Genomic DNA, 25651 nt, shown 5'->3' with positions numbered 1-25651 from the left:
AAGTACTAAAGGAATAAGAGCCATCATCATAGAATACATGCATATAGTGCCCTACCAACAATTCGTAAGAAATGAGAATACATATAGTCCCCTACCAACAATTATTGAGAAATGAGAAGTTCAATGTTAGAATCTACTCGAATTTGTGGTCAACTGTCACGCCTCATTTCAATCAAAAATTCTTTTATGCACCGACGGTATAAATGACTCAATAATTATAAGATGATCTCATGATCGTATAAAAAAATCTTATATATAATAAGTTAATAACTTGACCAGAGCGTTGGATAGGAAAAAAAAAAGGAATTTAGGTTAAGTATGCTTGCAGCAATTAAACCAAGAGAAATAAATTTTAAAAGAAACCTAACTATTCATTCTCATGTGAACCATCGATTTACCAACCCTCAAAATTGACAAATGATATGGATCGATCCACATTTTAACAGGTCAATAACTATTGTAATGGAAAAAATATAATGCTTCTTTCCCATAAACACACACTGTATATTTCTCATATCTCCTTAATACCTATAAAAAGAATGAAATAAATTCTTTAAAGAATTACATTAAAAATTAGGAAATTCCAAATTTGGTGAATTCATGACGATGAAATTGTATCTTTGATGGGTTGTTTGTATATGACTTATTTTTTCATGGACAAAATTCCAATTGGTATAAATTCCAATTTCACATAGAAACTTTTTAAACTCTCTAATTTCACCAAATTGGTCATTGCCGTCAAAAACCTCGATTATCTTGCTAACGTGATATTCCTTTCACACTAAAATGACTATTATACTATCACTTACTCTTTTTTATATTATTTATTATTATTTTTTTCTCTCTTTTCTTTTTACCTCTTCTTCTTCTCCTCTCTCTCATCTCCATCCTCATGTTCACTGCAACCTTTGCGGCGTCGCCACCTTCCTCACTCCGTCTCTGCCATTGTCATCCTCCCTTCCCTCATTCGATTCTCCACTGCCTCCCTTCCCTCCTTCGATTCTCCACTGCCTCCCTTCCCTCCTTCGATTCTCCACTGCCTCCCTTCCCTCAGTCCGAAACGATCTCGCAGAATTGGGCGGGAGCTTCAAGACCGGCATCTCGTTTCTCTCCATCACCGGAATCCCCAAATTGGCTTCGAACTTGATGTAGGTTCGGAACGGCAAAATATTATGCAGCAATTCAAAATATCCAAATTGTATCGATGAGAAGAGCGGGGATTGGAGAGGAGGTATCGGAGATCAAGAACACAGCGTAGATGCGGCCTGATATTCAACGATTTGGTGTACTCATCAGCATGCGCCGTCTCTTCCTCCTCCGCAGCTGCTACTACTGCTTTTCTCAGCTTCATCTTACGAATCTCCTCCCTCTTTCTCTCCACACCATCTCCAACAATCTCTTCCTCATCTCCTTCACCACCACTGCCGCTGGTTCATCCTCAAGCAAGGCAAGCTCTTCTGGTTCAAGGACTCCCATGTCATCCCCTCCTCCACCACACTCGGCGTCATCCTCGTTGGCACCTGCCTCATTGTCAAAGGCGTCGAGGACGTCCTCCACAAGCCTTGAGCCTTTGAGCTCTCCACCACCACCCACGACTCCATGTACTTAATCGAGGATACTGAGAATGAGAAGAAGGAGTGGATCAACTCCATCAGACGCTCGTTAGTCCAGCACTTCAGATCCCTCACCGATTATGAGGTCGTCGATTACGATAACTGTCGGTGATGCTTTTCCCAAACTCTCATATGGTACACTACGACTGTATTTAAGTGTTTTTACTTTTTTTGAGAACTTGGAGCTCTTCTCTATGGAATTTGATAAATTTAGGCTGGCTTTTGTTCGTTTGTGGCTTCTTTGTTTATGTTTTGTGTAATTGAGAGGGCGATTTATATAGTTTCTGTGATTTTGCAAGAGTTTGAACTTTAATGGTGTGCTTGTGCTAAACTGAGATGATTTGTTCTGCTGGCTAATTGAGGTTGGCAAGTGGAATAAGTGTTTTAGATGATACGGGAATATGTATAATTGTGTTCATAGTTCACTTGATGTTGTGGGAAATGTTTTGGGATTGTAAAGAGTTCAGTTTTAGATTGAAGCTAGCTTATTAATTGGTCAAATTTGGTGGAAGAAAAAGAGGCCAGAGAGGAGGAAGATAGGGCTGAAGTGCAAAGACATGGGAATGACTACCTCGTCAGCAAGACAACGGAGCTTCTGAAGGAGGCTTGACGGCAATGACCAATTGAGTGAAATTAAAGTGTTTAGAGAGGTTTTTAGATAAAATTAAAACATTAGAGACTAAAATGTTGAGACCCCTATATATTTATGAGTAAACAGTATTTTATCATTCTTTCATTAAATAAGGTGGGTAACGGTTTTCGACGTAGGACTCTAGGAGAGAACATATTGAGACTCATCTTTCTCCTTTGAATTGTAGTTCAGTCTCAACAATAAATTTATTTTGTTTTCGACCCAAAAAACAAAGGAATAATTTTGTGTTTCTTTCTGTGTCCAAACCATATATTTTTAAAGAATTAAAGGCAACATGTGATGGCTCCGTAAGTCCGTATGATTTCAGCAGTAGTACCATTACCCTAGTACGCACCACATGTGGCCCATTGAACGCCTAGCCTAGCTAGCTATTAAACCCTTGTGATTTGACAAAATCAATGTCGGCGATGTAACCGCCCGACGACGTTTTGATGTGATTGGATAGTACCTCATCAATTCATTATTTCGTTCATATAATCATATATATTGATGACATTATTAATACGAAATTGGCATCTTATGAAGGGGATATGCTTCTCAGGTGGAGTCAGGGTGCTAATTTCATAATTAAACCCTTTAAAAGTTTGTTTGTGTTTTTGTTAATTTTTTTTATTTACAAAAATCTTCATATCATGACTGTGAACATGGCCGTAGGTAAACTACACTTTCTTATATCAAATTACGCAAAATTGGGGGAGGGGGACACATTGATCGAATAATGCCAAGGAGAAATATAAATGTCAATCCTCCCATTGAAAAATGTGTATCAAATTATGGCAAATTATGCTAAATAAGAGGTGCACATTAAATAATGCTAAGAAGAAATATAATTGTCAATAAACAACTTATAAATCACAACTACTTCTAAGAGAAATTACTTAGTGCACCAATGTGTACTTCTATCAACAAGAATTAACAGCTAGATAATATAAAATATATTTTCTGTTATTAAAAAATTATTGTCTATAAATGTCTACGGCTGAGATATAGCATATCTCATGGTATAAATGTCAATTTTTCTATTGAATAATGTATATTAAATTGTGTCAATCGGAGGTACACATTGAATAATGCTGAGGAGGAATTAATAAACAACTTATAATAAAATCACAACTAAAAATGTGAGCAGTTAGTTTGTAAGTCGAACTCATAACTTTTCATCTACAAAGTAAAATAAACTACTTAGATGACCAAATGATATTGGACGCTAATTTACTTTAATGTGGTATAAAAAAATATGTCTAATATTGCTCCTCATAGTGATTAGCAGATGTGTTCCTTGTTCGCGGTCAATCTTTACAATATCATATATAAAAATTCTCTCATTGCCTTTTCACCATGAATTCCGAAACCGAAAGCATGTGGCTAGTTAGCTCAGTCGACTAAATCGTGCACACACACACACACACACACACATATATATATATATATATATATATATATCCAGAGTACATACAAACAATGTTGCTTTTACCAGTTGTGGTGGTTTTGCATCAGTGGGCCTACACAATTAACTTGTTTACAAACCCACTCTGAAAGATAAGATAGATAAGATAACTCTTCTTTTTTTCTAACATGACATTAACACGACTCCCATTCAGAGATAGTACCAATAAAAAGAGATGAATCGTTGATACTTGATAGCGCTTAGACGTCAACTGGAGAATGTCTGGCGGCTCTGTCCGTATCCTCACCTCTGCAGACCACCCTTGGTTACCAGCCCCGGAGTCGAATCTACTATGGCGGCTGCAAGTTGGAGATGAAGAAGAAGCTCTGATTAGGATTTGGATTTTTTGGGCTGCTTTGGCCTTTATGTTTTCAGCTGTTTCTTTCATGTATGTTGATTTCTCTAGTCTTGCTTGTTCTGGCAGATGACCACGTGAATCATGATTTGCAGAATTTGTCTGTATTCAGCCGTGTCCCTTGTTATTATGTTGTTTGGCTTTGAGCCTTGTTAATTGATGCTACCTTTTGACCCAAAAAAGAAAAGAAAAAGATAGCGCTTAGACGTTGCCGAAAGCTGCCTCCACCACCGTGTATGCCGTGTGTACGTTTGGACCACAGCCATGAGCCATGAGCCATGAGCCATCCGTAGCAATTTGTGCCGTGGGACTCAATAATCAAGCTGTCATTGTACGCACATCAATTTCCAACCACATAATAGGAAATAATTCTGTCATTTACTGTTTGTTCGATGTTCTATTACAAGACCATTGCTAATCGATGTTCCATTTCAGCTGACCTATAATTTCCACATAAGCAACACGTTCATATTCAATTTCTAGGGCAGCAATAGAAATGACAAAGCAGAACCAGTCCAATTTCATCCTATACCAATGGGCTAATCCATTGTTGGGCTGATCCAGTCTTGAGCATAAAGTTTTTAATTTTGTTTTTTTTTTCTTGGGGTCTAACTGTTTTTTGGAATTTATCTCTTGGACTTCGATAATGTCTATGGAAGGAAGTCAACTTTTGGGCTATCTATTTCTAGTCCATAATTTTATTAAACCAACAATTAGGTAGGCCCGCTCGGGCATAAAATGTATAAATAAATAGACCAATAATCATTTTTTATCAAGAGATTATCTATAATCTTAATTTCAAGTTTTTTTTATATATTTTTTTTATTAAAGGTAGAGTGTCAAAATATTATAATCAATAAAGGGGAAATGATCATTTACCCGATTTTAGGCTAAAAATTGCCCACTTGCTCCACCAACTGTTTTTTAACCCCATTTACCCAAAACACTCTAAGAGATTATTTCCCCTTTACCCAATTAATTCTTTTTTCTTTTTTTTTGAGACTTTTTTGCCCTCTCCTTCTTTCTCACTTAGAGAGAGAAGTCATCTTCCACCTTGCTGTGCTCCGGTGACCAGTGGCCGGCGCGGTCTCCGGCGACCGGTGACCGGACTCCGGCGAACGGTAACCGGATTCCGGCGACCAATTACCGGATTCCGGGAACCAGTAACTGAAATCCGGTGACCGATGACTGAAATCCGGAATCCGGCTATTATTGCCCCCCAGTAATCATATTATTGCCTCCCAAAAATCATATTATTGCCGTCCAGTGAATTGTATGAACTCCCAAAACCAAAATGAATACACTACAGGCACAATTGATCAATTTATAATCATATTATTGGCTCCCAATAATTATATTAGTGCCTCCCAATAATCATATTATTGCCCCCCAATACAAAGTCCAATGTCTCTACTGCCTCCCAATAGACCACCAAAAATGCACCATTTTGTAGGATTCACAGATAATTTGACTTTAATACACTGAAAACAACATGTAACTTATCAAAACACCACACTATAGTGATCCATGTCCCTCGTATCAAAGTCTACTGGGGGCCAATAATGTGTCTACTGCCCCCCAGTAGACCATTAAACAAACCCCACAGTTACATTGCAATCTCAGGATACCGGAAAAAAATTAAAAAAATCTCATTATACCAAAAAAAACAAAAACAAAAAAATCTGGGCACCCAGGAATTGATCTGGGAACCCACCGGACTGTGAGGAGTCGTCGGAGCGTGTTTCACGTTGGAGCGGAGTCGATTCGGCCTGGGTTCGGAGTCGGATCGGAGTTGGGGGCTGAGTTGTGGCTGTGGGCTTTGGATCTGTGGTTTGGTTGTTGGTGACGCCGGAGGTGGATCGATCGAGGTTGGCCTGAAGCTGAAAGTGGGGTGCCGGAACAGCCATGGCAGTAAGAGAGAGAGAGAGAGTCTGGTTCGGTGACGGCGGCGCTTGGGGGTTGAGCTCCGATCTGGGGACTGGATGACAGATGGTTCACGGTCGTTTCTGATGGCAGTGGGGACTGGATGGAGGTGGTGGCCCGGAGCCTGAGGTGGGGCGCCGGAGCAGAGAGATAGAGAGATAGAGAGAGACCGGAGCCTGGTGTGGTGCGCCGGAGCAGAGAGATAGAGAGAGACCGGAGCCTGAGGTGGTGCGCGGCACAGAGAGAGATAGAGTGAGAGAGAGAGTCTGAGAGGAAAGAGTTGTTATAGGGGCAAAACTGTCTCTAGAGGTTAGATTGGGTAAATGGGGTTAAAAAACTCTTGCTGGAGTAAGTAGGCATTTTTTGTTCTAAAATTGGGTAAGTGGTCACGGCCCCATCAATAAATAAGCAAAGGCATTGAGCTGCCTCTATGTGGCTGTGAAAAAGAGACACTGTTAATAGCACGTTTACTTAATTAGAATGGAAAATAATCATGAATCGGAGACAAGTGAAATGGGAGAAAAAAAGAATCGGTATTGATTCAAGAGGATTAATTCCTAAACCCATCCCCCCCCCATCGTAATCAAATTCCTGAGTATTCAGGAATCGATTTCTGATAAGGAGATGAGACCTATATCCAATTTGATTCCTTCATGTGTTAGTAAACGCATGAATTCTTTTACTAAAAATCATTCCAATTCTTTTATATGTTAGTAGACGCATGAATGTTTTTACCCCGTAATCATTCTCTCTCATTCCAAGTAAGTAAATTACTTATTCAGTGAAATTGAGGGTGGAGCAAACTAATAAGACATTATTAATAATAAATTTTATATCTATTAATGGTTGACATCCTTAGACCAATAAACCCTACATTCCTTTGTGGGTATTGATACGAAAAATGAAAAAAACAACGTACATCAAAACTCAAAAGCCGCGCCAGAATCGACCCGGATATCATGTTCAAAAACCACATGGATACCATATTCCATTCCAACTAATTGTTGATCCAACAACAACCCAAATAGCTAAGTCCAAGCCCAACTATGAACAGAAGAAAACCCAAGCCCAAGTCCAGCCCAAGCGCAACTTTGGTTTGATTCTTCCAGCCGAAGTTGCAGCAAACCAGTACGACCTTAATCTAGTATACAATCGACACCCCTCCAGCAGACGGCTTCCACTAGCGTCGCGAAAGACAGAAACGAGAAGAAACCAAAGCGAGGAATCAAACGATAACTCCGGTTGGGGTGATCTGGAAGACCCTCCAAACTGCCGTAGCGCCGCCTCGATTGGACGCAACCGCCACCCACCCCCACTTCGGAAATACCAGCGCTAGGCACAGGCTACAGCTTTTACCCAAAACATGTCACCAGAGACTGCTGCCTCGACGAATAAACGAATTGCCAACGCTCTTAGTCAAGGATATCATGAGGATAGAGAGTAGACAGAAGCCTACAAAAGTCTCCATGAGGAGACGACGTCGGAGTCGTTGACCTGAAAGTCCACCGCTTCCGTTCAGATACTCGATCATAGTGGCTAGCTAGGTTGAAATCCAAGCAGGGCAAAAAGGGGATTGTTAGGTTAGTCAGCAACTGCTCTTAAATTGCAGTTTCTTCTCTAGCAGTTTGAAAAGAAAGATTTTCAAGTTGCAATAGCCCATCATATTTAATCTCAAGGAAAGATATGGGAATCTTCACTCAACATCAATGAATTTTCCTCTTTGAGTCTGGTATTTTTGTGTAATCTAGTAGATAGCTATTTGAAACGTTGCATATACTTTAACAAATATACAAAATTCAAAACTTTCAAGTTTCAACAAATAATGTGATTATATCACATCAACTGTCACATAAAACGATTTTAGATGGTACTCAAAATAATAGATCATCTAAACACTATTCTATACACTTTATCCCTCAATGTGGTATTACACTCATCTTTTTATAAGTTCTTTCACGATCAATCATATTTGCACAAATATAAAACTTAGTCTCGTAACCATTTTGATCTCATCAGGTAAATATATAACCACATGTTTTAATTTGAACAGCTAAGTTTTTACTTTTTCAATTTCAATAGCTAACTATTTTTTAAGTGAGTGTATTGGCGGTTCATGATTTATTGTTATAAATTATGTATCCCTATCTTTTGTAAGCTTATATATAGGCCAATATGTACTTGATGATTGACATTTGTTAATTTTTTTTAAGGATTAATTTCAGTTTACCCCCCTGAGCTTTGGGGGTGAAATTATTTCACCCCCTCTACTTTCAATTTTGAATTTTTACCCCCTAAACTTTTCAATTTCAATCAGTCGCGTCCAATTTTTACTGTTCCGTCCAAATTAGACGTTAAGTTTGACTTTTGAGGGTTAAAATGGTCATTTCAACATAAAAAAATAAAAAATAATTTTTTTTTTCTTCTGTTTTTTTTTTTTTTTTTTTTTTTTTTCCGCTTTTTAGTTTTTTTTTATATTTTTTATTTTGTCTCCAACCTATACACCACAACTTATAATAGGTTTATAAAAACAAAAAAAATACTCTAGGTAGTTGAAAGCCGCTCACTGGTCTACGATATTTGTGACATATCTCCGATAAAGTGAAGAATTTAGGATATATCCCAAATAAAGTGAAGAAATATTTGTAAAAAATAATTTTACACTTTATCTGTAAATAAATATCTGTATATCCCCAATAAAGTGAAGAAATATCTGTGCAAAATCATTTTTGGTCTACGATATTTGTGATATATATCCAATAAATTGAAGAATTTTAGGATATATCCCCAATAAAGTGAAGAAATATCTGTAAAAAATGATTTTACACTTTATCCGTAAATATCTGTATATCCCCAATAAAGTGAAGAAATATTTGTGTAAAATCATTTTTTACAGATATTTATTTACAGATAAATATTAGATATATATCACAAATATCGCAGACCAAAAATAATTTTACACAGATATTTCTTCACTTTATTGGGGATATACAGATATTTATTTACAGATAAAGCGTAAAATTATTTTTTACAGATATTTCTTCACTTTATTGGGGATATATTCTAAAATTCTTCACTTTATCGGAGATATATTACAAATATCGTAGACCAGTTAGTGGCTTTCAATCACCTAGAATATTTTTTTGTTTTTATAAACCTATTATAATTTGTGGTGTATAAGTTGAAGACAAAAAAAAAATAAATAAATAAAATAAAACAGAAGAAATTTTTTTTTTAATTTTTTTTAATTTTTTTTATGTTGAAATGACCATTTTAGCCCTCAAAAGTCAAACTTAACGTCCAATTTGGACGGAACAGTAAAAATTGGACAAGACTGATTGAAATTGAAAAGTTTACGGGGTAAAAATTCAAAATTGAAAGTAGAGGGGGTGAAATGATGACACCCCTAAACCTCAGGGGAGTAAATTGAAATTAATCATTTTTTTAATTTGTTTGATCGTTAGATTATGGATTTTTTTTGAAGAAGAACCGTTAGATTATGGATTCAAGCTCCAATAAATTGATGTATATGCGATTGATTATGAGTTCTTAATTCTACAATTTATTCTCAAAAGTTTGGTTGATTTTTTTAGGGTTAAATATTGTTTAGTCCATGTACCTTGCCTCTCTCATCGTTTCAGTCCCTGATATTCTAATTTAATCTAAAAACTCACTGATCTCACAATTTCCCTCTAATAGGTCTCTTCCGCGTCAAATTAGGAGTTGGTCTTGGTTGAAATGTCCAATATACCCCTCTGTTATTTCTTTTTTTCCTTTTTTCTTTTTAATTTCTTTTTAATTTTTTCTTTTTCCATTTTAATTTTTTTTTTATTTTTCCTTTTTAATTTCTTTTTTTCCTTTTTTTTCTTTTTCTTTTTTCCTTTTTAATTTCTTTTTTTTACCTTTTTTTCATTTTTCCTTTTTTCTTTTTCTTTTTAATGACCATCATATCCTGCTGCATCAGTAGCTCCACGTCGGCGAACCAATCAAGATCGACCTGAAACCCCAATTATTTTTCTTTTCCATCACTATTCTTTTTCTTCACTTCTGGTTTTGGTCAACTTGGCCATCAAAAACCACCATTTCAACCAGACCCAAAATCCAAATCACCATTTTGAGCAAGACCCAAAAACCGCAGAGTCTGAAAAAATGGTAGTTTTCAGTGAAAAGTTTCCAAATTAAGGCCTGATGTGGAGAGAGAAAGTGGGATTTGAGTGGGAGAGAGAGAAGTAGGCTGTGAAAACAAGAGGGGAGTGGTTGAGCGGCGAATTTCCGAGCTGATTGGGATCTGCTTATGTTTGAGAGATGGTGTCGGCGACGATGGAGACGAGGGCTGATCCGCTAAGAGACAACGAAGGGAGATGACTTCAAAGAAGGTGAAGAAGTGATCGATCAGTTCCTAGACTCTTACTTTTGCTCGATGTCCATCTATACACCGCCAAGCTAGGTCTTTGCTGGGTTTGGTTTCAATTTGGGGAGAGAAACAGATGGGTTGTGGAGTTTGATCGGAATGAGATTGGTGGGTGTACATACATGTACATTTGCAAGCATAATTAGCTATAATGGGCCATGCTCATTGTATCGCCAGAAGTACTAATTCCAACCAAAGGAATGACATGCAGACACACTGCCAGACGGGCTACAGCCTCAACGTCGGACCACCTCCAGATCGCCGCCAACGAGCCGCCACGCGCCGCGCCAAGATGGCATCAGAGGCTTCTGAAAAGGGGGAACTGAAGCATATCAGTCCCACATCGAAAACAAAGAGAAGGTCAACCTCCTCCCCACCCATAAAAGGTTCTCTCCTCTCTCCTCATTAATAGAGCATTCAACATTTTACCTACTATTACTCTGTCAACATAAATACGTGGACTAACTTAGGCATCGGAGAGTCGAAGACCGCCCGACGCGGTCTCCCTTTGACGTCCCAGTGTTTTATTTGATAGTGTAAGCTTTAAGAACATCGCAGGCATCAACCCGCCAGTCGGATCAGCGTTAAAGAAGGTTCAGCTACCGCCGGACTTTTAAACATTAACATTGGCGCCGTCTGTGGGAATCTTTGAACAGAAGGCCATCCCACCACACTCACCATGACTAACGGTAGCGGGGGAAACGCTGAAGAGCAGGCAGGCCATCCCTCCATCCCCCAACCCTCCGACCCAGCGATAGCCGTTAACCGCGCACTATTCACAACCCCAGTCAACCCCGGCGGTGAGGTAAATCCAAGCAGCAGTCGCCCCACGGGCCAAGATCTCGTCACTATGTACGAGCTAGCACTAGCGGATCTTCATAAGGCAAACAGAGAACGTGAGGAGGAACGCAAAGAAAAGGCTGAAGCACAAGGACAAGTGGCTACGCTCATGGCACGTTTCGAGGAACTAAAAAAGATGCAGGAGGCCACCGCCCGCCCAGCACAGAGCGAGCAGTCACGTAGCACCGGGCGAGGTCGACCCGACACCGACACATTGGTATCGGGGCCGATCATACGGATGCAGGTACCACTGAGCCCACCTGAGTTATCAGGAACGGGACCACCGCCCATACCCCAGTTAATGTTGGAGCAGGAGGCGGAATCACTCCCGCACACCAACCGCTCGGAGGCTAGGGCGAGGACTGAAGGCAGTCCCCCTGTACCGAGAAGAAGGCCGTCCCAGCGGGTCATTCAGGCTAATTCTGTCGCCGAGGCAACTGCCCAGATGTTGGAAAGGATGCACCAATTGGAGCAGAGATTGATCCGGGCGGAATCGGGCATCCCAACGCCAACTCAGAATCCGCTCTTCGCTTCCAGACCTGGGCCCTTCACCGCTGCAATTCTACAGGCTGTTAGACCGGCATATGCAAAAACCCCAAAGATGCCGCATTACGGCGGAATGTCTGATCCCTTCGTGCACATGGACACCTTCAAGAAGGTCACCAACAACAAGGGGTTCGACGACGCCACATTGTGCCACTTGTTCAGCGAAACGTTGGATGGTGAGGCAATGAGCTGGTTCTTTGAGTGTCCGCCGGGGTCTGTCAGCTCATTCCATGCATTATCACACGCCTTCCTCTCCCGGTTCATCTTATTATCCGCCGGGCATCACAACACAAGTCAGCTGTTCAGCGTCAAGCAGGGCGAGGACGAATCACTGAAGGCCTTCGTCACAAGGTGGCGAGCGGCAGCGTCTCAGTGCCGTGACCTAGACAAAACAATGGCATCAGCGGCCTTCAGGAAGGGACTTCTCAAGGGACCGTTCCTCTATCACCTCAACTACAGTCATCCCAATGCAACGTATGACCACGTCATGAGTGAGGCGGTCATTCACGCCCAGGCGGAATTCATCACATATGGAGAGACCCCACCGCCACAAGCAACACCAGCAAAGTCAACACAACCATCCTCCATGCATCAGCAAATCGCTGACAAGATCCAGTTAGCACCGCCAACTGACAAGAAGAGGGAGTGGCAGCACGGCCACCACTAGAACAAGCGGCAGAAGGACCAGCATCACAACAAGGGCAACCGCCCAACCCATGGGGATAACCGCAACAAGCAGGCAGAGTCCTCTCAGCGGTATGCAGTATTCACGGTCCTGACGGCCTCGTATGAGGACATCTACAATCAGTGCAAGGATCAGATCCCATCGCCACCCCCTCCAAGATACCCAAAAACAGGCAAACCCAGGAACACCGGCAAGTGGTGCAAATACCACGAGGACAGCACAATACCAACACCTGCAATGCTCTCAAAACGGCCGTTGAAACCTTATATCGGGACGGCAGGCTGGAGCAGTTCAAGGTGCGCCAACCACCACCAGTAATTGCCAACGTCGAGACCTTGGGCCGCATCAACACCATCGATGGCGGTGCTCCAATCACCAGCATGTCTCACAGGGCAAGAAAGCGCTATGCACGCGCTAATCATCCCAAGGAGGTCTGCAACATCTGCTACGAGAGATCCGCCAAACTCCCAAGATCAGGCTGGGAACCCATTACCTTCTCGGAGGAGGAGGAGCGCGGAGTGCATTTACCCCATGACGATCCATTCTTGGTCGATGCCATTCTTGGCAAATTCTCGGTGGGAAGAATCTTGGTGGATAGCGGGTCCGCTGTCAACGTCATCTTCAGCGGTTGCTACGACCATCTCAAGCGAAACAAAAAACTACTCCAGGATCACGAGCCACTGCTCAGCTTCTCCGGTGACGTCACACAACCGCTAGGGTCAGATTACATGCGACTGGTTATTGGCACTAGTCCGTGCATGGCGGAGGTACATACGGAATTCATTATTGTCGACTGTTTCAGTTCGTACAACGCCATCATTGGCCGACCAGCGCTCAACAAGCTCAAGTGCATCATTGCCGGGTACATGCTTCTCATGAAGTTCCCCACGCCCAACGGCACGGGCTGTGTGAGGGGAAGCCAGCAGCTGGCACGAGAATGTTATTCAACTACCGTAGCACGATCAACGCGCCGCCATGAAATTCTGACGGTGGGTAATGAGGCACCGCCACCAAAAATCTTTGAGGATCCTAGAGATGAGGAAGAGAAATATGTAAGGAAGGAGCCGGTCAACCCGGACACATCGTTGAAGGTTATCTGCATCTCAGATGAGCACCCTGAGCGGACAGTCCGCATAGGCGCCCAGCTAAACCCAGAGGTGGAGGCAGAGCTCACTCAATTCCTACGTGATAACGCCGACGTCTTTGCATGGTCCTACGCGGACATGCCAGGTATCTCTCCTGAAATTATCACGCATAAACTGACCATCAAACCCTCTTTTTATCCCATCAAGCAGAAGTGAAGGGCCTTTGATGAAGAAAAGTACCGCGCAATCGGAGAAGAAGTCGCCAAACTCCAGGACATTGGATTCATCCGCCAGGTCATCTATCCCCAGTGGATCTCAAATTTGGTAATGGTCAAAAAGCCCAGCGGCAAGTGGCGGATGTGCGTCGACTTCAAAAATCTCAACAAGGCATGCCCAAAGGATAGTTTCCCGCTACCTCGTATCGATCAACTAGTCGATTCAACCGCCGGACATGAGCTCCTCAGCATGATGGACGCCTTCTCCGGATATAATCAGATCAAGATGCACCCCGGCGACCAGGAATGCACCACCTTTACCACCGACAAAGGCCTCTACTGCTACAATGTCATGCCTTTCGGTCTGAAGAACGCCGGTGCAACTTACCAGCGGTTGATGAATGCCATGTTCGCTGAGCATTTGGGAAAAATCATCGTGGTATACGTGGACGACATGCTAGTTAAGAGCATAAAGGCCAGTGGACATGTGGCAAACCTCAGAATCATTGTAACCATCCTCTTGGCCTATGGTATGCGCCTCAACCCAGAAAAGTGTTTCTTTGCAGTCACCGCTAGCAAGTTTCTGGGTTACATCGTCAGCGAGCGAGGTATTGAGGCTAACTCGGATAAGGTACAAGCCATCCTTAACCTGGCAGACCCCGAGTATAAGGTGGACGTCCAGTGCCTTCAGGGCAAGTTAACCGCCCTTTCTCGTTTCATCTCTCGACTCACTGATAAGTGTGCCCCATTCTTCAAACTCCTCAAAACAACTCACAAGAAGGTCATCAACTGGAACCCATAATGTCAGGCGGCGTTCCAAGGCCTGAAGGAATACCTGGCGGCAGTCCCTCTCCTCTCTGTCCCGGTGCAAGGAGAAACACTATTCATATACCTAGCAGTATCGGCATCGGCGGTAAGTTGCGCCATTGTCCGACGGGAAGGCCAAGATGAGCTCCCGGTGTTCTACGCCGGCAGAGGCATGAACGGAGCAGAGACAAGATATCCTCCCTTGGAGCAACTGGCCCTCGCACTTATCGTTGCCGCCAGACGCCTCCGCCAATACTGCCAGGCTCACACGATCCATGTCGTAACCAATCAGCTGCTGAGGCAGGTGATGCAGAATCCTGAACACTCGGGGCGCCTCAGCAAGTGGGCCATTGAGCTCAGCGAGTTCGACATAGAATACAGGCCAAGGACCGCCATGAAGGGCCAGGCGGTGGCGGACTTCATCGCTGAACTCACCGAGCGTCAGCCGGAACCCGGCACTGTGACAGGTCCCGGAACACAAAGGGTAACAATTGAGGAGGCAAATCCCCTACAGTCAGGTTGGAACCTGTATGTGGACGGCTCCGCCAGCGCCAAGGCCAGCGGCGCCGGAGTCATCTTAACAGGACCCGGGGGACTAAACGCGGAGTACGCGTTGAAATTCAACTTCAAAGCTTCAAACAACATGGCAGAGTACGAGGCACTCATCGCCGGTCTGCTACTTGCCATTGACTCAGGGGATGACAACGTCAACGTATTCAGCGACTCGCAGTTAGTCGTTAACCAGGTCAACGGCAGCTTCCAGGCCAAGGACCAGCAGTTAGCAGCATATTTGGGGTACGTCATAACTTTGCTAAAAAAGTTCAAATTTCACAACATCACACAAATCCCCAGGGAAAAGAACGCCAAGGCTGATTCACTGGCGAGACTGGCAACCGCCCAGCCACAGCCGGGTCCAGCGCACACAAGGGTGGAATACCTTGACAAGCCAAGCATCACAAAGACCCTGGCGGAAATCTTCAACATTGAAGTCAACCCCAGCTGGATGGACGAAATCATCGCATACAAACGCAGCGGCACACTGCCAGAGGATAAGATCCAGGCAAGATAGCTCAAGCGGAGAGCAACCCGCTACAACATCCAGAATGGAAAACTTTACCACCAAGGATTCACCCATCCCAACCTCCGTTGTCTAACCCCAGAGGAGGGAAGGGTCGTCCTAGCAGAAATCCACGGCGGAGAATGTGGAAACCACTCAGGCGCCAGATCCTTGGCCAACCGCACATTGCGACAGGGTTACTTCTGGCCCACACTTGGCGATGACGCCCGGAAAATTTCGAGGTCTTGCCACAAATGCCAACAGTTTGCAGATCTCCCACATGCACCGGCAGAACCACTGTCAGTTATCGTCGGCCCATGGATTCACTCCACGTGGGGCCTCGATTTGATGGGGAAGTTCCAGACCGCCAAGGGCCAGTTCAAGTACATCATTGTCGCCATCGACTACAACAGAAAGTGGATAGAAGCGGAACCACTGACGGCAATCACTACCACCAAGGTCATTCGATTTCTCTGGAAGAACATCTACTGCCGCTATGGTGTCCCACATACAGTCATTACGGACAACGGTACACAGTTCAACAACAAAGAACTCATATCCTTCACCGCCAACTTGGGCACCAAGTTAAGTTTTGCATCCGTCGCCCACCCCCAAACAAACCCCCAAGTCGAAGCAGCAAACAAAATAATCAAGAAGCTGCTAAAAAAAAAGCTCGACGACGCTAAGGGTTTGTGGGCGGAGAAGCTTCCAGAAGTCCTATGGGCCATCCGGACAACTCCAACTACCGCCACCGGCGAAACTCCTTTCTGTATGATGTTCGGCACAGAGGCGGTCCTGCCTATTGAAGTAACTCAGCCTACCGCTAGGGTCGAAGGTTACTGCCCAGACACCAAATACGACGGTGTCGATTTGGACAGGGACCTCCTAGAAGAGAAGAGACATAAGGCCCATTTGCACAACTTGCAAAACAAAAGGCTGGTATCGCGTTTCTACAACGCCAGAGTCAAGGCCCGGAACCTCCAATGGGGGGACTGGGTAATGAAGGAAGTTATTCCGCCACCAACAAAACTCCGCCCAACTTGGGAAGGCCCGTACAAAATTGTGGAAGTCGTTAGCCCAGGCACCTTCTACTTAATGGACAAGGATGGCGTCACGTCGACCCACCCTTGGAATACCGAACACCTTCGGTATTACTACAAATAGTCAGACCGCTACCCAGGAGCATCTTGACTTAGCTAAATTTTTGTTCAATATTTAGCTAAGGGAAGCTACCCAACGGGTACTACCCCACTTTTGTACACTGGTCAATCAGCTATCAATGAAACGAGGAATTATTCAAACCATTGTTACCAAGTCTAGCAGAGGGCAACTGGCAACGCCAACAATCGTCAGCGGACCTCGTCCGCTACACGGTGCACTTGGACCAATCTTAATTCCTTTAATGTTTCATTGATGGACAAAACGACTCAAAGTGCTAGCAGTACAAACACATCATTGCAAACACCAATTCAATACTTCATTCCATTTCGCAACATTCATTACAAATTGTCATGCCTCAGCGGCTATATATATATATATATATATATATATATATATATATATATATATAAATCTAAGTCTAGTGTGGTCCCAGCTGGCTTCAGCGGTTGTCCTCGACACCTTCTGCTTCAGCAGGCGGCGGCACAATCGCTCGACTCGTCTGATCGGACCCTCGCGCCGACGGACTTGGGGTCTCTATGGTGCCGTCCGCCAGGGTGTGCGCCGCCAGGAACCCGGTACGCGACACCTCCGACGGGGTGGGGTGGGGAGTCTGCTGGGACCCTTCCGCCGGGTGTGCGCCACTTTCTCCACTGCCTGACCGGGCACCTCCCTTTGGGGCAGGCACGGCATCTTCCTTAGGCGAGGTACTCTTAGCCGGCGGCACATCAGGCTGTGACGCTTTGGCGAAGTCGATGGCGCCCTTCCGTTTCAGCATGTCTATGTTTGCTACGGCTCCAGCCTTCGCTGACTCGATCATCGCCTTCTTAAACTCCGCCGACTGCTTGAATGCTTCAACGGCGGCGGCCGCGGCGGTACTCCCTTCAGCCCTCAGGCGGGTAACCTCACCCTCCAGCCGCTTCACCTCAGTCATTCTGGCGGCGGACTCCCGCTGCACAACAATGAGTTTTTTGTCCTTGGCGGCTATCCGCTCCTGCAGCAGGACGATGTCTTGCTCCAACTTGGAGACATATTCATTCCTCTCCAAGTCTCGCTCAATGGCTACGTTGCGCTTACTGCGGACGTCGGCATAGTCACATTCCGCCTTGGCCAGCCCCCGCTCTACCTCCGCCAGTCGCTCCTTCGCCTCCACCAACTCCCTCTGCAGACCTTGGATTTCCTCCCTGAGCTCCCCCTCGACCAGGGGCTGCTTTGACGCCGCCACAAACATGTCATGCAGTCCCGCCGATATTTGACCAAACGCCGAGCTGAAGGGCGATTGGTCAATTGCCGTGGGGCGCGAGATACCCGCTAGGCCTCCAAACCCTAGCCGTTCGCATAGATGGAAGAGGAACTCCCGCTCACCATATGTCATGAACGCAGCATACTCGGCGAACGAGTCCAGCTCACTAGCGGCGGGTGCCTCTCCCTCCACCGCAACAGTTTTCGACGGAGCTTGTCGGGCCTTCTTCTGTCGGCGGGCCCCGATCACCTCTAACTCCTCCCCCTCTTCCTCATCAAGAGAGTCAACCTGCCGGCGTTTTCTCTCCAGCGCCCTTTGGTTCCCTGCAGTGGTCCTCCTCGTCCTCACCAGCGGCTCCTCCCTGGGCACAGTGGCAGTATCCGCCGGTGGCACCACCTCCTTTTGGGGGCCACGCCTACTGGCAGGCATCCGCGCCTTCTGTTGCCCCGCTGCAGCGCTTCCCCTCTCCCAGCCGGCCACTTCCGTCCCCGCCTGCACTACTGGCAGACAGTCCTCACTGAGATGGGAGTGGTGCGGCATTGGCAGCACCACCGGAACCTCGGACGGGCTCAGCGCCAGTGTCTCGGGGTTCACCAGCGTATTCTGGGCCGCCAGCCCCTCGGCATACATGGCCTCTAGAAAATTGTCTATCTCCGCGCGGTCCATTGCTTTTTCGAAGGTGTTGCGACTCGACTTGTTGCCCGGCGGGGTTTCTAAAAAAAATTTTTTTTTTTGAAAAACCCGTCAGTCCGGATCACTTGCCACAAAAAAAAAAAAAAAAAATACAAAATAAGCGGAATGGCGGAGATGCCTCACCAACGGAGCGAGTTAGCCGCTGTTCGACTAGTAACTCCCAACCGGTCAGAAGCCGGAAGTCCAACAAATTGCGGTTCCGCCAGCAACCTCTTATCCTCGCTACGCGACACTTCTTTTCGCGCGTTAGGGTATACCGCAGTCCCGCTGCACAAACACATTAATCGTTAGTAAGAATACAGTCTGCAAATACATTAACCCACCAACTACGTTCAGCGGAAACCGGTTACCAACCTTGGATGGGTTGGAACTCCGACTTAATCTTAAATGTCGGCCCTCCCTCGTTCGACCTGGCGTGATACTCCCAACCCTCTGTGGCGACGCAGAAGGTCCCCCGCCAGTAGGACATTGAGTCCCTTAGATTCTCGATCAATTTGGGCGCTCCCTGACGGCGGCTCAGGTTCACTTGCCCTCTGCAACCTCGGCGCTTCACGTACACCAGCTCGTAGAAGTGAAGCACTTCCGCCACAGTAGGTCCCTCGCACCCGGACAACCGCCACATGTTGGGGCAAATCTGACAGAAGGCAAGGCCAAATTCGCACACCAGTATTTGGAGATTCGGCACCAGCGGAAGTGTCACTCCTTGGCTGAATATCGCCTCATGCACCGCCGCAAATCCATCTGGGAGAATCGACGCCTTCTCATACGCCGTCGGCGGGCGGAGCTTCACCGAGCCAGGCAACCGGAACGTCTGCTTCATTCGAGTGACAGCGGCGGCATTCATCGGCCCTCCTGCCTCGTCGACGGCGGTGCCATCCTAGAGGAACCACGCTGACTCAACATTCTGCCCCGCTGCTTCTTCTTCCCCAGCGGAGCCGCTGGCAGCACTATTGCTCGCCAAACGCTCGTCGCGCCTAGCTTTGGCAGCAGCGGCCTCACCCGCCCTAGAGCTCTCTGGACGCGGAACACGACCCATAGCTACTTCCCAAGGTATGGTCTGTAGCGGTTCGACCTCTAGGCGTTCTGGCAGTGAGGTTCCTGCATGGGCAGACGGACGCAACGAATCAATAAAAATCCTATCCGCCGCGCTGAACGACACGTCAGACCCGGAATCCTCACTGCTCGAAATCTCTATGAAGTTAGCCATCCCAAACCCTAAAACCCACACCAGTTAGCACAAACACAGATCTAGCCTATTCTTACATTAGTTATAGCCAAGATCATCAAGAACAAAACCCAGAAAATCCCAAAGTAGGAACAAACGCACTCAACCCAGATTCGACCATCTAACAAATCCCCAAACAACGAGTCTTGGCCAATCACCATAATCCAACCCCCCCCCAAATCTCGTTTTACACCTCAGAACACGCCAAAGAAAAAACAGCAATCATCCCAGAAAGACAAAAACAACAAAACCCAGAAAATAGCAGATCCAATACAACAGGAAAAATGAAATCCAGATACCAACCTCGGTGGTGAAGCCTACGTTACGATGGTGCACAGCAATCTTCGGGGGGTGCTATCGTCGTTTCTCTAGGAACGGTATCTCCAGCCTATGGCAACCTCTTTCTTCGGTCTTGGACAGGCAAAGCAACCAGAACACGACTGTGAGTTTGAAGCTTTTACCAAAGTGTCAAATCTCGCTGGGTTTCCCCCCCTTTTATGTCAACATCAGCACGTTCTACGCCGTCCGCTAAAAAACGGCATCACACGACAGCCGTGCACGTGTCACAGGCCTCCACTTACTACTCGGATTAACCGAGGCGTCGCTTCGGTTGCGAAACCCATAATTACTGTCATTTATGGCGAGAAGACGGCCAGGCTTAGGGGACAAACCTCCGAACGCTAACCCCCTGCGGATTGGACACGTGTCAACCACCACCAGACGAAGCGTCTGCTGGAAGTAACCACTGGGATGACTTCACCAACTGACGAAGTCTCCACTGAGTGAAACCCCGCCAGCGAAACTTCTCCCTTGTCATCTTCCAGGTGACGAAGCCTCCGTTGAGCGATACCCCGCCAGCAGAACTTCTCCCTTGTCATCTTCCAGGTGACGAGGTCTCCGCTGAAAGAAACCCCGCCAGCGGAACTTCTCCCTTGTCATCTTCCAGTTGAGGTAGTCTCCGCTGAGTGAAACCCCGCCAGCGGAACTTCTCCCTTGTCATCTTTCGGGTGACGAAGCCTCCGCTGAGTGAAACCCCGCCAGTGGAACTTCTCCCTTGTCATCTTCCAGTTGAGGTAGTCTCCGCTGAGCGAAACCCCGCCAGCGGAACTTCTCCCTTGTCATCTTCCGGGTGACGAAGCCTCCGCTGAGTGAAACCCCGCCAGCGGAGCTTCTCCCTTGTCATCTTCCAGGTGACGAAGTCTCCGCTGAGCGAAACCCCGCCAGCGGAACTTCTCCCTTGTCATCTTCCAGTTGACGAAGTCTCCGCTGAGCGAAACCCCGCCAGCGGAACTTCTCCCTTGTCATCTTCCAGGTGATGAAGTCTCCGCTGAGCGAAACCCCGTCAGCAGAGCTTCTCCCTAGCCATCATGCAAGCGGGGTATCTTCCGCTATACACCTCTGGCGGAACCCCCCTTTCAACTCGCAAACTGCGTGATTTGTTCAACGCAACGTCGTTCAAACATAATACCGCCAGGCACGTCTACCGGACGCTGCTTCCTGCTACATTTAGCGGGGGGATACCCGCCAAACGGCGAATCCCGAGGCCACGCCTCACTTTGACAACGACCGCCACGCGGCGTTACCGTCATACCGTCCCTACGGGACACGGGGACTAGTCAACAGTCTACGACGGCCTGATCAGGCATGTTGACCCCCGTCATTTGGGTGCTACACATTGGGCTCGCTACCCAACACCCTCTGCTCCGTGCAGCTCCCCCTCAACAAACAATTTGCCGACCATCCGGAGGTCTATCTTCGCCAGGGAGTGGGGGACTCCCTGGGGGGCCCAGCAGGGGCCCACCCGAAAGGGTACAAAGCGTTTGCTCAGTAAAACCAACGGTTGACAACGCACTGACGCTAATTATGCTCTTGCAAAGTCTAGCGGAATAAAACTCTTCAAACCGCCTAACAACTCCCCAACCAAGATTGCCCTCCTTGACTGGGGACTTGGGGGACTTGTACATACATGTACATTTGCAAGCATAATTAGCTATAATGGGCCATGCTCATTGTACCGCCAGAAGTACTAATTCCAACCAAAGGAATGACATGCAGACACACTGCCAGACGGGCTACAGCCTCAACATCGGACCACCTCCAGATCGCCGCCGACGCGCCGCCACGCGCCGCGCCAAGATGGCATCAGAGGCTTCTGAAAAGGGGGAACTGAAGCATATCAGTCCCACATCGAAAACAAAGAGAAGGTCAACCTCCTCCCCACCCATAAAAGGTTCTCTCCTCTCTCCTCATTAATAGAGCATTCAACATTTTACCTACTATTACTCTGTCAACATAAATACGTGGACTAACTTAGGCATCGGAGAGTCGAAGACCGCCCGGCGCGGTCTCCCTTTGACGTCCCAGTGTTTTATTTGATAGTGTAAGCTTTAAGAACATCGCAGGCATCAACCCGCCATTCGGATCAGTGTTAAAGAAGGTTCAGCTACTGCTGGACTTTTAAACATTAACAGTGGGTTGAGGAAGGAGAAAGTAGGTAGAACGAAAAGAAAAAAAAAGGAAAAAATAAATTAAAAAGGAACAAGAAAAAAAGAAGAAAAGGAAAAAAGAAATTAAAAAGGAAAAAGAAAAAAAAGGAAAAAAAGAAATTAAAAAGGAAAAAGAAATAACAAAGGGGTATATTTGATATTTCACCCAAGGCCAACTCCTAATTTGAAGCGGAAGGGACCTATTGGAGAGAAATTGTGAGGTCATGGAGTTTTTAGATTAAATTAGAATGTCAGGGACTGAAACGATGAGAGAGACAAAGTATAGGGACTAAACAGTATTTAACCTATTTTTTTAATATTTATTATTGGGTGTTTCTAAATATACCCTGCAAAGTTCTTAACACACCCAGCAAATTTATTTATATAAAAATATATCTAATTAAACCACCTAATTTCCTAAACTAACCTTATCTTGTACCCAGCAAAAAAAAAAAAAAAACACGGCAATGAAAACTTTCCCAGGATCCTTCATTCCTTTCCAGTGATTTCGATTAACCTCTCTTTTTAGAAAAGCATGGATTAACTAATTCACATCTTGTCTTTCGATCACGACTCTTAGGCCACTCCTTTCCTGTCCGCTTTGTACAATATATGAACTATGGAGAAGTATTGGTGTTGAAGATGTCGATTCTATCAAATATTTGCTGGGAAGGGGCACTTGCTAAATGGAGCTCTACGTTGGCTAAATATGATTAGTTACAAAATAATGGCTGTTGATTTAGTCACGGGGGAATTAATGGAGTTGTTCCTAGTAGCCAATATCCTTAACAAAGAAACCTCTATAGCAGATATTGTAACCATCAGAAATTCAAGAAGACACGACTTCAAGAAACATAAGCAACCCAGGTGCTCAAATCTTAGAGTCGGGCAATTTCGTTCTTAAAGATGGATCAAATGAGAACTGGAAGATTGATTAAATGGCAGCAATTTAATTTTTGTTCTCCATGTCTCTCACCTACAGTATTTAGGTTAGAAGTTTTCATTCTTTTGCTGGGTACAAGATAAGGGCAGCTTGGGAAAATTAGGTGATTTAATTAGACAAATTTAAAAATAAATAAATATGTTGGGTATACTAAGAATTTTGCTGGGTACATTTAGAAACACCCTTATTATTTTAAGTGCATTTTTAATATCCATGTGTATTCATTGAGTTTTCACGAGATTATTTAGTTTTCAAATTAATTGAAGGTAATGAAGAAGATGGCAATTAAGATGCTAGGCTAAGCGAGACAGCGAGAGCTACTCAGTGACTGACTACCAACTATCTATACAAGAAAGACATTAAACTTCAATAACAAAACAAAGAGGATCGGACTACTGGGATTTAATCAACTCAATTTTTATTTTACTACATCATCAATTAATAATACTAAATCACAGTTTAATTAAACATCAATCCCAGATGTCCAGCATGAAATTCCGGGGGGTCAACTTTGATGGTGGAAACAGTCCTCTCTCATCCAATCCTTGAGCATTTCCTCCGAGAACAAGATTGGTTCGGAGCTAGCTGAGGACCACTTGTAATTGTTTGAGCTACCACCACCATTATTGATATTGCCACCGTATTGATCCTCCAAAACTTTGTCACCGCCACCAAACTGATATAGTTCCCAGTAGTCGTCGGAGCTATCTGGAATATTTTCCGACACATTAAAGAGCTTCCCCACATCAAATTCTAACACCAAATTCTCTGAAGGGGAAGTAGTAGTGGCGGTGGCGGTAGTAATAGTGTTGTCTTCCTCAGAGTTATTTATGCCCTCTTCCAAAGCAGTACCGTGAACATTTTTGACAAATGGGTGCGGGACTAAGTGCGAGGTGACTACTACTCTGTTGCATCTCACTGCCCTTGTACGGATGGCGGCAATGGAATCCAGCACCGTTGTCAACGATTTAGTCTTATATTTCTTCTTCTTCTTCTTCTTCGTATTCTTATTCTCTACCGTTAGATGTACTTGATGAACATCATCCTGGCCGTTATTCACCTTCTTTCCTAAGGTCGTGTTCCAGTAATTCTTGATTTCATTGTCTGTTCGTCCTGGTATTCTCCCAGCTATTAGGGACCATCTACACATGGATGGAATCAGCTAAACCATATAGAAGTATTAGGAACAAGATCAAGAAAAATAAAGTGAAAAGTTAAAATACCTGTTGCCTAGTAGCTTGTGGAGCCTAATGATGAGATCCTCTTCTTCCTGAGTTATATTACCCCTTTTGATATCAGGTCTCAGATAATTCAGCCACCTCAGCCTGCAGCTCTTTCCGCATCTCTTTAGACCTATATATATATATATATATATATATATATATATATATATATATATATATATATATTGACAAGAGTACGTACCAAACTTGGTAAGCAAAGCCATGGAAATGAAATGAAGAATATGCATCATTATCGATCAGTTACCAGCTTCTTTGGGAATTCTTCTCCATTTTCCTTCTCCATGGGTGTTGATGTAGTCTATGAGAACTTGGTCCTCAATAGCAGTCCAAGCTCCTCTGTTCAGTCCCTCATTTACACAACAAGGACTTCTTCCCATTTTTCGATCAATCAAATTACTTGATTTGACTTTCTCAAATTTTTCTTTGCGTCTCTATCTATATCTCCCTCTTTCTACTGGGGAGCTTAGCTTTAGTTACTGGTCGGATATCCCACATTATATACCACTAGCTAGTAACTGAATCTTAGAAACTTTCCTTCCAAGCTGTCTCATTAAATAACCCAACAAACAAAATAGATAAATATTAGACCTATGTTCCAAATTGGAGTAAAATAAAAAGTCCTCGAAAATGATAATTCAATACAAAATTAGCCAGTGGGAGGACTTGCCCATTTTTATAGTGGTATTAGAAAATAATTTTACTACCTCTAAATCAAATGAACTGTCGGCAAAAGCCTTAAAAGAAAATTAAAAAATATATATGAAAATTAAATAGGAAAAATAAAATAAAAATAAGTTCCTACAATAGGATGAAGTAGAAGTAGAAGTATAGTAGTAGTTATTAGTTCACCAAATAACAGCAGAGACTAATAAATGTAGTATTCCCTACATATAACACAAGTTGTGGTACAAGATCAATATTATTACTCTCCAACATAGAATGCGGGTGGATAAATCATTAGGTGCCTTAAGGGCCGTTTCATTAGGGTTTGTGAAACCCTAGCTAAGGTAAAGAGTACCAGTAGTA

At 44.7% G+C, this 25651-nt stretch overlaps 1 protein-coding gene across 1 annotated transcript; it reads right to left on the bottom strand.

Moving 5' to 3' along the window:
- Positions 1-23746: 23746 nt before the first annotated feature.
- On the bottom strand, positions 23747-25120 carry LOC112169550 (transcription factor MYB123). Its single transcript, XM_024306589.2, has 3 exons — positions 24870-25120; positions 24605-24734; positions 23747-24523 (listed from the first exon to the last, which is right to left on the bottom strand). Exons 1-3 carry the CDS (start codon positions 25000-25002, stop codon positions 23887-23889), a joined length of 900 nt encoding a protein of 299 aa, XP_024162357.1. The 5' UTR covers positions 25003-25120; the 3' UTR covers positions 23747-23886.
- Between the last annotated feature and the right edge of the window lie 531 nt (positions 25121-25651).

This window comes from Rosa chinensis, chromosome 6 (genome assembly GCF_002994745.2).
Source record: "Rosa chinensis cultivar Old Blush chromosome 6, RchiOBHm-V2, whole genome shotgun sequence".
Taxonomy (NCBI): Eukaryota; Viridiplantae; Streptophyta; class Magnoliopsida; order Rosales; family Rosaceae; genus Rosa; species Rosa chinensis.
Note: the sequence above shows the minus strand (reverse complement) of the source record. Positions and strands in the feature narration are given on the sequence as shown.

Excerpts from the sequence above, each read along its gene's own strand:
- LOC112169550 (XM_024306589.2), bottom strand. The coding sequence starts at position 25,002 with ATGGGAAGAAGTCCTTGTTGTGTAAATGAGGGACTGAACAGAGGAGCT. Across the intron at positions 24,735-24,869 it reads AAGAATTCCCAAAGAAGCTG|GTCTAAAGAGATGCGGAAAG; the intron begins GTAACTGATCGA and ends ATATATATATAG. Across the intron at positions 24,524-24,604 it reads CACAAGCTACTAGGCAACAG|ATGGTCCCTAATAGCTGGGA; the intron begins GTATTTTAACTT and ends ATCCATGTGTAG.